Source organism: Myxocyprinus asiaticus, chromosome 23 (genome assembly GCF_019703515.2).
Source record: "Myxocyprinus asiaticus isolate MX2 ecotype Aquarium Trade chromosome 23, UBuf_Myxa_2, whole genome shotgun sequence".
NCBI classification, from domain to species: Eukaryota; Metazoa; Chordata; class Actinopteri; order Cypriniformes; family Catostomidae; genus Myxocyprinus; species Myxocyprinus asiaticus.
In genome coordinates, this window is record NC_059366.1 from 38,655,343 (window position 1) to 38,667,500 (window position 12,158).

The 12,158-nt window shown below is 39.2% G+C and overlaps 1 protein-coding gene across 1 annotated transcript in view; it reads right to left on the bottom strand.

The window, feature by feature from the left end:
• Positions 1-7,525: 7,525 nt before the first annotated feature.
• The window catches only part of LOC127414063 (cartilage acidic protein 1-like), a 57,198-nt gene continuing 52,565 nt past the window's right edge, over positions 7,526-12,158 (bottom strand). Inside the window, exons 12-15 of the mRNA XM_051651769.1 lie at positions 11,122-11,267; positions 10,990-11,032; positions 8,899-9,042; positions 7,526-7,970 (exon numbers count right to left, since the gene is read on the bottom strand). Of these exons, the coding sequence (XP_051507729.1) occupies positions 7,855-7,970; positions 8,899-9,042; positions 10,990-11,032; positions 11,122-11,267 (449 nt within the window). The 3' untranslated portion in view covers positions 7,526-7,854. The remainder of the gene's footprint in view (positions 7,971-8,898; positions 9,043-10,989; positions 11,033-11,121; positions 11,268-12,158) is intronic.

Sequence of the window (12,158 nt, forward strand, 5' to 3'; positions counted from 1 at the left end):
CCTTAAAATTAACTTAAAATTCCATATAATTACATTTGTATGAGTTCGAGAGACATTAGGATGAGTAAATAATGACAGATCTTTCCTTTTGGGTGAACTATTACTTTAATATTGTGTGACCATTTTTAAGAAAAATCCAATTTTAGAGATTTAGTAGTTTACTGTTGGTTCCCAAAGCTTAGTGACTAAATAACTGGTAAGGTACAAAAAAATAATAATAAAAATATGTAGAAGAACTAGTAAGTGTCTAGCCCAGAGCAATTAACCACACACAGGCCCTGAGCATCCTTGATAAAACTCAAGACATTGGCACAACAAAAAAAGCCATCTGTATTTACACATTTCTGGATGAATTTATTAAGATCAAGGCATCATAGTCTACAGTTGCAGAAGAAACAGTACAGAGCAAGCAAGATCTTATTAGAGGGAATTCTTCATGTTTCTGCTTATGTTCCAGCTTAATCTTTAACATGATTCTTTCAATCTTAATACAGCATAGTTAATTTATTATTTAAACATTAATCCTGCAGTGCTTTCAAAATAAATTTTTTCAACAAAAAGAGGATGAACATGATTCAATCTCCATGACTTACTCTTTGGTTCCTGGCTGGATTTAGTTACTTAAAATATTATGGTTTGACTGCTTTTGGATCACTCCTCTCAAAGCCGACCATGTTGGCTTTGGCTAGTGGTGTTTAACCTTAAAGACTAACACTGATATTGTTGTGCATGTTGCAGGATGTTACATCCAGCTTACAAATCTATATATGTGCAGTTGCAATAAGCCGTGTTGTAAGACATGCTTAGCAATGTTAAGAAAGCTTTCAGAGGGTGCAGTCCAAGGCTACGGCATGTTGTTTGGTGATCTAAGGAAGATATTGACCTGTTCAGTACCTTTGACTCATTCTAATTCAAAAATAACCAGTCGACCACACACAGAGGCTGAAAAACATTGCACAAACCCATGTCTTCCGAGTTATTGCTTTAAGCATTCCTAACCACCTCTGAAAATTAAAATGTCAAACTTAACCAATGTCAAATGGGATGATAATTCTGGCCTAATTAAGGGATATTTACTAAAACAATAATAATTAAAGAAACAGTTCATCCAAAAAGTAAATTTGTCATCATTTACTCACCATCATGTTGTTCATGTTGTGTAAACTATCCCTTTAATAAACAAAAACATTACAGCTGTTAGAGAACTACCTGTAAGCTAACCAAAGTTATCTGTGGTCAGAATTTGATAAAGGATATTTTTATCAACCCGTTGGGTTTCATATTTGTCTAAACAAATCAACAGAGATCAGAGAGTAAAAGTAAAAAGTCATTTTTTTTTTTTTTTTATTCCATTGTTGCCAAGTTACTTTGTATGTCCTCCAGTTTTTTGATTCTCTGAATCAAGCCATTCTGGTTTGAGGAACGCCAATGGCAGCAAACACATCATTGTGATGTTCAGACCTCCCAAGCAGAGTTATTCATCCATCAAGAAAAGATGCTCAATTTCAATCCTATTCTCTTCAATGTCATTGTGCTTTTGCTCTTTTCCAATCCCATCTATAGTTTATCAGGCCAGTACTGTATTGAAGCCAAAGTGTCTACAGAGAACAGCTAGAGGGAACTTAAGAAAAAAAAAATCTGGCCAGGAGATTAATATATTTTTATTACACAATTGACAGTCAAATACATCCATTTAGCGCATGTTTAAACAGAGAGACGATTTAAAACAGCAAAGATGGATGCAAAAGCATGTTCAGTTAAAAAAGATTGACCAGTTCATTTGAGTCCATGCACAGATGTTCCTTTTTATACATTTTTTTAATAGCAAAAATATTTTGCTCACCATTATGTTTTCAGTTTATATAAGTGAGTGTTTTTAGTTTTATTGGTTGCATTTAGGGTAAATTCTGTTTAATGCTGTCCCCCTCATTGAGATCCTTGTTTTTATTTGTTGCCTTTATTGTTTTACATGCTAAATGCTGCCTATACAGTATACCATCTATTATTTACCACAAGATATATATTTTTAAAAAGACATTACCACCTTAAATGGCTTTCAATAGCTTAACTTTTTCTTAGTAATAATGTGTAGTGTAATTACTAAGAAAATACTTATTTAAAAGTGTAGCTTGACTGTTGTTTAACAACTTGTACAAGCAGTTTGTATCTTGGAAAGCTACAGTTTCAAAGTAGCTGTTTCCCACTGGTATGAATTGCCAATGTTGCAGCATTCCTCATTTGTAAGTCACTTTGGACAAAAGCATCTGCTAAATGAATAAATGTAAAATTAAATGAAAAACAAATGTCATTTCAACACTGATTACTTTGAATGGTTAAGCAAACATTCTTAATTGTTTCACTATTTGATCAAATAGCTGAAACTGTTCCTAACTTTCCACAGACATTCAGATGCTAGAAAAGGTCAAAGAGTCACTGTGCAGTGAGATGAATTCCTTCATGTATTTATGATAAAGTTAGATCATTCTCACTTCTCATGAAACCATGTTGATGTATACAGTGCAGCTGGTTACTTCGTAAATGGAAAAGATATTAAAATCATCCGGATGAAATGTTGACCTGTGTGATATGTCTTTCAGTCTAGTATCTGCATACAATGTTTCAAATTTACCTTGCTGGCTGATCGCCCAGCAATAGCCAGAGGAGAGCACCTGGATAAACAGGTATGTCAGTGGCGTGAGCGCTATGTTCCGCTATTTTGAACTATGAGGTGCATGGCCCACTGCATTCCTACATTCACCCCCAGCACAGTGCTCTTTGAAACCCTGACCCAGCCGTAGGAATCTAATGTTGCATTTAAAGACAACAAACATGCACCAACCTCATCTCCACAGACTAGGACTGTTTGCCTTCCTTTCAAAGATCCGATCTTGCTCATTTTCTTCTTTTGATTTCTCTATGCCTGGTCACTCAATTTTTCTCTTAGACTAACTCCAAGTCTGAATAACAGAAATGTCTTAAACATCTGAGCCCCTACCAGAGATTAATGTCAAACAGCCTCAGATAACCTGTCTGAGATATACATTAGACATGCCCTTCTCAAAACTGCCCAAGCTTGATATATTTGGTTTTGAGATGCTGAGACTTCCAGGCTTAGTTAGCACTTAATAAACATTAAAACTCTAAAAGCCTCAGGTTACCCATGTGCCCAACCTAGTCTGAGATATAGATGTGCTCTTCTTGAATTGACACTAGCTCCATTCACCTGTTGAAGTTTGCATTTGGCTTTGAGATGTTCAGGCTGCCTGGGTCAGTTATCACTGAATGAAGATTAAAACCACTCATGAATGTACAGATTTATGCATTGTTTAGAATCTGAGATGAATTAAACAAAATGAAAACTAACACTGAAAAGTTCTCAACTTTATTTTACATATGGATCTCAATTGATAGTGAATTCAGCAAAAAGTAACAATTCATTAAAATAAGTGAAAGGTTGTAACTGTTTACAAAAAAATAAATTCTTTCAACATTTACTCACTCTTATGCCATCCCAGATGTGTATGACTTTCTTTCATCTGCTGAGCTCAAATTAAGATTTTTAGAAGAATTTCTCAGCTTTTTTGGTCCATACCAAAAATGGGTGCCAACATTTTAAAGGTATGACACTGTAGGTGTGGGTGAGAAACAGATAAATATTTAAGTCCTTTTTGGCTATAAATTCTCCTCCCTGCTTAGTCAATCTCCACTTTAACTTACACATTCTTCTTCTTGTGTTTTTGGTGATTCACATTCGTCATGCATATCGCCCCCTACTGGGCAGGGAGAAGAATTTCTAGCAAAAAAGGACTTAAATATTGATCTGTTTCTCACCCACACCTATCATATCATTTCTGAAAATATGGATTAAAACACTGGAGTCGTATGGATTACTTTTAGGATGCCTTTATGTGCTTTTGAGCGTAAAAATGGCACCCACTCATTTGCATTGTATGGACCTACAGAGCCGAGATATTCTTCTTAAAATCTTAATTTGTTTTCTTCAGAAGAAAGAAAGTCATACACATCTGGGATGGCATGAGGGTGAGTTAATCATGAGAGAATTTTCATTTTTGGGTGAACTATCCCTTTAACATTGCCAACTTTTCTTTGAATATGATAGACTTGCGTGCTATTCTCATATAAAATATTCCGACATAATGACCCAGAGTTGAGGTGATGTAAACATCGGTAGCAGTACATTGTATAATCTGATAAGGCTCTTCATTCTGTAATGATAATCTGTCAGATAAACATTGCAATCCCTGTTGAAAAGACCAGCATTGCTGGTTTTGGATGCTGGTCCCAACTTCTTAGGTTTCTAAAGCTGAAGTGTGTAATTTCTGCGGCACTTGTGCAACCGAACAGAACTGCAAAAATAAACATAGTTTTCAAACAGCTTTCCTAATACGCCCCCCGTCTGCTGTTGTTCGAACAAACAGATAGCCACTCCCCCAGCTCACAATCATCAATGCTCTTCGACAAGCCAAGTTCTTCTAGGTCAAGAATTTCAGGACGTCCATGAACAGAAGTATCACCAAACAAATACCTTAGACCAGGGGTGCTCCAACCCTAATTAAACACACCTGAAGCAGCTAATCAAGGTCTTCAGGAGTGTTTGAAGATTACAAGGAGGCATTTTGGAACAGGGCTGGAACTAAACTCTGCAGGGCTGTGGCCCTCCAGGAACTGAGTTTGACACCCCTGCCTTAGACGAACAAAAACATCAGTGCATTACGTCATAATTTTTAGGCGAACTAAAAGAAGCCTGTTCGCCCGCTAAGTAAAAATTGGTCTTTAACTATCTTAACATTCTTGGCCAACCAGTTGCACCAACAAGACCATGTTGGTTAACCACCATTTTTTGCAGGTTAACAGCATTGCTTTGTTGGTCAGCCAGCTAGACCAGCATAAACCATTCATGCTGGTCTAAGTCTTTTTTAGCAGGGACTGCTATAACAGAAAACAGGAAGGCAGAGCAGTTTCAAATATCATGACATGCGTTTGAGATTCTACGCTGTCTTTCCTCCATTTTCAGCAAATAAAATATTGAATTTCAGTCTGTTCCTCAAACAAAGCAATTGTATGGCTTCAGAAGACTTGGACTATGACATCAACCCATTTTTTTATGTTACTTCAATGGTTCTTTTGTTTGTTTGTTTGCATTTTTTGTCCTTATTGGAGCTTTGCATGGAAACAAGCAGTTTGGACACTCAACAGCATCTCTGTTCCACAGAAGAACGCAAGTCACAGGTTTGTATCAACATAAGTGTGAGAGTAAATAAGGAGAGAGTTTTTATTTTTTGGGTGAACTCTCACTGGAGAAAGACTGTATTAAACTTTAATATTTAAGTTTTCACGATCTGCAATCAAATGCTGGCAACAGCTCTGTATTTTTATTTTTTTTTACCTACCAAAGTAACAATGAATCCTAAGAATTTGTACTGTAATATTTAAACCTGAGGAAGTCTGAACTGTACTGTATGATCAAATTAAAAAAATATGACAAATAAAAGTTTTTGATCACAACATGTCTGGTTGTCTGGTTTTATGGTTTTGCAGCAAGATCGCTGTGGAATTTCAATTTGGTAAATGAAACCGTGTTCTGCAACACTCATTCATGCCAAAAACATGCATTGATTCCGACAGCAGTCACAAGTACTGTTGAGGGTCAAAAGTGTACGGTACAATTTTCTTGTGAATGTATTACTACTCAGAGCTCAAAGAACGTAACCCTGCATGAAACAGATGGCCGGGCATATGCTCTCCTGAAAAGCCTGCTAACACGCTGTTGCCTGGCAGGACTCGAAGTGTGACTGAATGTGCTAGAATTCATGTGAACCCTTGACCGATTGTTTACGTGCCTGTTCCACGCTGAGACACTGCCTTCTATAAAGATCATTCCAATTCCAATTTCACCCCACATCACAGCTGACAAATCCGATGAAAAGTTTCTCATTGGAGTGAGAATGCTTTGTCCTAAAACAGGAATCTTTTGAGGCTCACAACTGGAAAGCTAAGCATTATTTCTACAGATCTGATTGGCTGTGTTTAGACTGGCAGCTATTTTATTTATTTATTTATTTTTTGCATATCTGACTTAAATTAGTTTATTTGTAGTCTGAAGCATTAAAATATATATTGTGCCAGGGCGGAGGGCGGGGCTGGGTTGTGATTTCGCACACCCAGCCCCCAATTAGGCTGATGAAGCCCGAGAGGGATAAAGGCGACCAGAGACGGCAGTGCGAGAGAGAGTTATGGGCAGCTGCCCGATACCTGTATGTGTCTTTTGCTTAAGTTTCTGATTAAACTATTATTTATGCTACCAAGCTGGTTCTCACCTCCTCATTTCCATTGAACTGTGTTACACTGGTGCTGAAATCCAGGAAGGAAGAGGGACACGCCGTAGTAGAGTCCTCGCCACTACCAACCACCCCAACAGAGCAGCCGCAGCCATCCGCCGGGGGACGGAGGAGCCCGGCCGCCTGAGAGCGGAGGAATGGCCGCCGACCGCGAGGGCAGGAGGGGCTCCTAACTGACCGCCCGGAGGGGTCAGGACCACTGCCAGGGGTGGAGGAGACCCCTACCAGCTGCTGAAACGCGGCGGGGTTTGAGACCTCCGAACGCCTGGAGTGGGAGGACCGCTGCCAGGGGCAGGGGAGACCCCTTCCGTCCACCGGAACGTGGTGGGGCGTTCCATCCGCCAGGGGCTGGTGGACTGCCTCTGATCCACCCGGGGAGGTGCGGCTGTTGTCCGGTAGAGGGTGGAGGAGTGGCCGAGGACCAGGCTACCACGTATCAGAGAACCGGTGAGTAAATAATTTTTTTTGGGGGTGGGGGGGGGGGGTGTACGTCATGCTGGGGGCTCCCCGGCCTGAGATAATGAGGGAGGAATGTGGCAGGGTGGAGGGCAGGGCCGGGTCGTGATTCCACACACCCAGCCCCTAATTAGGCTGATGAAGCCCGAGAGGGATAAAGGCAACCGGAGATGGCAGTGCGACAGAGAGAGTGTTACAGGCAGCTGCCCGACACCTGTGTGTGTCTTTTGCATAAGTTTCTGATTAAACTATTATTTATACTACCAAGCCGGTTCTCACCTCCTACTTTCCTTTGAACTGTGTTACACACATACACACACACATACACATTATTTATATATATATATATATATATATATATAAAATAGATAAATACAAATATGATCCAAACCGCATCCATATGTGGTTTGAAATCAGATTAAAATAAATGTTTTGGAACATGTCTGAACAGTCACATCGAAGTAGTTTTCTCATCATTTGGAATGCAATGTGTATGTAACATTATACAAAATATGTAATAAGTGTGCAACTAGGTGACGTAAAATGCATAGAGTAATAAAAAAAATAATGTGTAAAATGCCTCTCGTTTATTTTCTCTCATGCACCTTGTGAATTCAGCATTGTGGCTGGTCATTATAGACATGAGCAGAGGCTAAATTTCCAGTTTTATTGACAGTTGTTGTATGAGTAAATCACTTGGCATTGCGTTGACGTTTACGTAATCACTGTAGCAACCAATATACGGATGTATATACAAAAGGTATTGACTTCACTGTCTGAACAAATGGATCAGATTTCATCACTTGCAAAATGCCAGTGTAGACAGTCAGTCCTAAAGATCGGATTTGTGTGCATTGTGAACAAAGCCTTTAGAGACGACAGTTCTTAAGTGAGACATTGCAAGAGTGACAGGGGAAGTGACACGTCCATGGAGAGTTCATTTAACAGTTGACCCCCAAACCTCTCAGTGTAGAAAAAGAAGGAAAGCAGTGAAACAGAGACCAAGCAGGGTGGCAGATGTCAGGACAGCCTCTGTCGTTCATGCCCACAAGCGGGGAGTGAAGACAGAGAATAGAGCAAGTACAAGATGCCCCAGACAGGAAGCCCAGAGTTTGGAGGCTGAGGATCTGTTTCCTCCAAAATAAGCCACCTGAGCTGCAGAGTGAAAAAAGGGAAAAAGTAAACCAAACACTATTTTCAATAAAGTCTAACAGTCCGTGTAAGAACAGGAAGAATTTAAGTAGTATTAAGAGAAAATCTGATGGCAGTGTAGAAATGGGTGCCTTACAAAAACATTTGGCAGATGACCCAGAGGAAATTTTTATTTAGTTATGTTTTTTCTTCTTCTTTTTTGGAGAGAAAGAGTCATACATCTGTGCGCTACAATAGCTAACCCTAACCCTTTTATCCAAAGTGACTTACAGTGCATTCAAGGTATACATTTTATCAGTTGGTGTGTTCCCTGGGAATCAAACCCATGATCTTGGCATTGCTAGCGCCATGCTCTACCATTTGAGCTAAAGGATTACTAAATCAAAAATGCAATGTTTTTCCTAAAGTTAAATTAGGAGAAATTCAAAATTAAACAAATTTGACACTTGTTAACATACATTAAGAGAACAGAGCTATAAAATTAATATCAAAATTTTAAATATACAGATCAGATCATTTTGCCCAGGACAAATTTGATAAGAAGCTGATAAATTGAGTTCATATTGAAATCTCTGATTGCAGATTTATTTTGGTGACATTGTTGAGATCTTTTCTGAAACTCTTGAGGAGATCGACATGTGACATTACTAGTGCCTTTGTCTTAGGGGACAATTAGAAAAGCAGGAGACATCAGCAAAGTCTCCATCTGCTTTCCATTTAATCTCATTGCTGTCCAAAAGAAATCTCAATTGTGATTATTATTTCCTTTGGGAATGTGTAACACAAACACAGGTCTAAATTCAACTGAAGCAGGCCAAAGTTTTAAGACATTACATTACTGTGAAATGTGGGCAAACAGTTTTTCTCAGGGACTTCTTAATGCCCTAAAACATCATTCCACTTAAGTCATCTGGCTTTAGTTCCAACTCACCTACACATGCTGTGCCCTCATCATTAGGCTCAAATCCCTGGTTACACCTCTTGTTTGCACGGCACTTGAAGCTCCCGTAGGTGTTTGTGCAGATGGGTCGCTCAGGGGGACAGACAGACGGGAACTGTGTGCACTCATCTCGGTCTAAGGAGAAAAGGGGGAATTAAACATAAGGTAACCACAAATGCATTAATTTACAGGAGTGAATCCCCCAAGTTATCATTCTATGTGTGAACTAAAGGGAGTACAGACTACATGCGTTGCTCCTACTACTCCGATCTTGCCAATTGACATAGGCTCCTTTCCAAAACCTAAGGTAGTAAGCTGTATTGGTGTCTGCTGCCTACATAGGCAGCTACTGTACTTTTTAAGGCAGCATCCTAACTGAAATGGAACCTCATAGGTGACCAAACACTCTACATAGACAGCAAATAAGCATCATGCAAGTACTGCTCCTCACATGAAGCGCACAGGAGACTATTGTGGCAGCGGGGGCGTGGTCAAGCATCTCTCCGGAGAGAGAGAAAGCGGTAAGGGCGCTTACACCTGAGCTAAATTATGTCTAACACCTGTCTCTAATTTCAGTGAGCACGGGGAGAGCGGCATAAATAGAGCGACACAACACTTAGTCGAGAGAGAGACTGGATACGACAGAGCCGAGCCAGAGCAAGGATTTTCTAATAGTGAAAGTTTATTTGTGAAAGCAGTGTGTGTTAGTGTTTAGTTTAGTGCATAAAGTTAAACTGTAAAGTGGTGTCGAGGAAGAGGGGAAATAAAGCCTCACCTTAAGAAGGAGAACTGCTTCTCGCTTCATCTTTTACAACTATATTCCTAATTGATTTTAATAGGGTTTAGCTTAGCATGTTGCTAAGCGAGCACCACAGTAATCTTAATAAGCATAACAATACGAATTTTGAATTATTTTTTTCCACTGATGCATTCTTGGATTGCCTTCTCCACAATGGATACATGCAATGCTGCCTTAAATTTTTTAAATGTTGTTTCTTGCCATTTGGAACATTGGTCAGAATCATGCTATGATGCTTTAAAATGCTGCCTATTTAGGCAGCTAACTAGGTTTTGGAACAGGGCCACAGTAATAACCATACAGTAGCAAAATTTTGGGACCATAAACAAGAAACATGGATACCAACAATTTAACTTGTGTGGTGCTATTTTAGACCAAACTAAAGTTTGCGTATGTAGAAATATTATCATCTAGCGACTGTAATCGAACTGCTGTCAATAGAGATGTCATGGTTTATTTATGCTCTTTAAGCTATTGCTTTTAAAGTGTGTATACACTGTCTGGACCATAACATAGACCATTTAGCTGAGATGGACCACTTGTATTAAAATGCATGGGAGGCCCAAAATGGTGGGTATAGAAAAGGAAGTCCTGCCTTATGTGTAAAAGAGCCAATCACCTTTTTGATAGAGACATCGCCTGTCAGTTAAGTCAAGAATGTGCATGTGTATTACCTGGACCAGCATAAAAAAGAGGGGGGAAAAATACGTTGTTTTTTTTGTTTTGTTTTTTTGTGATCTGAGATAAAGCAACACACTTTATTACATATTACTCTCAGATTTAACTGCTGGTTTGAAATATGTTATTTGATCACAATCGTGACCAAACATTTTGGGGATTGTGGTGTTTCCCCATTCAAGTAGTTAGGAGCTGTACTTGTACTTGCGCTTGTATCCAAGGAAAATAACTGTCCTAGAGCATTCCAAAGATGGCCGCCGAGTGGACTGACTGGACTTGAAAGAGCCTTTAAACATAATGTATGTTCAGACCTACACCGCAGGTCTAATATCAAAATGTGGAAATTAGTAAACTGCATTTACTGTACTAGTTACAATTTACAATTTGGTTCTGTACATACCACGTGGACTTTGTAACAATTTGGTTGTCTCTACCTCATTTTATAGACAGTGAATTCAGTTGTAGATGTAGCTGTTCACTACCCTGAAAAACGAAACTCTGTGTGAACAGAACTAAACAACATTAAACACTCAGCAGAGAAGTGAAAACCATACTTGGCAACAGTGTGCAGCCTATGGGAGATAAAGGAGCTAAAAAATGTTTACCAGTGCAACGGCCATTTTCATTGACTTCAAATCCTGGTCCACACTGTACAAAAGAAAGAGCATTTTTATGAGTACAACAATTGCATCTTTCAGAGAAAAGGAACAAGTGAGCAAGGCAAAGTGGTTGTGTACCTCAATCTCTACTGCTGGGGTTGCCTCCTCCTCGTTTTCAGGGTAATGAATCTCCATAACTCTGTTCATGTCACTGGGTTCCAGTGGCCTGGCCACAGAACGTCCATCTGGCCAGAACACTTCCACACTGGTGGCCACATCTTTCCCTGTCAGGGAAGCAGGCAGGAATCCTTTCAGTACTTCACGAACAGTCTGTCTTTATAACTTTCCCTCAGGCTTAGGAGACATAATGAATGATTTATTTTCTTAACGTACAGCGCTCATGGAAAAATACCATTCTGGAGAAAGAACCCTCCCAAGAAGTTTCTCGGCAAAGGCCAGGTTGGAATAGGCACTGGTTTGGCAAGAAGGATGCAAGCTCTTAAACAAATGCACAAGAATGCTCTCTGTCTGAGCCGCAGGCAGCGCTATGAGCACTGAGGCCTGAACATGTCTCATTTGATAGAGGGAGAACTGTTTTTTCATAACTGCCGGTGTGTGGGGTTCACAGGCCAGAGAGTTACTGGCATAGCAGCCATTGGGGCATTAAAGCAATGAGCTACTCATATACCAGACCAATGAAATCTGTCTTTTGTTCATTGGCTAAAATAAGGAGCAACATAAATGGCACGGTGATTGGAAAGCACATAATTTAAGAGCTTTTACAGCAACATCCATTTATTGACACCCCTTAGGTCTCCACTTTGCAAAAAAGGATTTTAATCAGTATAACTTTATACTTAATCTGTATTTTTGACTTATTTTCCACTAAAATACATATAAATCCTTAAAACAACACAAATTGAATAAAAAATGTATAAAATTCAGTCATTTACTAACCCTAATGTCATTCCAAACCCATATGACTTTTTTTCTTCAGTGGAAGAGACACACACACACACACACACACACACACAGAGCAATTTAAGAATGTATTGATTATTCTTTACATGCAATTACTTCAAAATTGACACAAAACCACCATAAAAGTAGTCCTAAAAACTTATTTGCTAATATATACTGTAAATATCTGATTTGAGAACAACTTTTTTTAATCA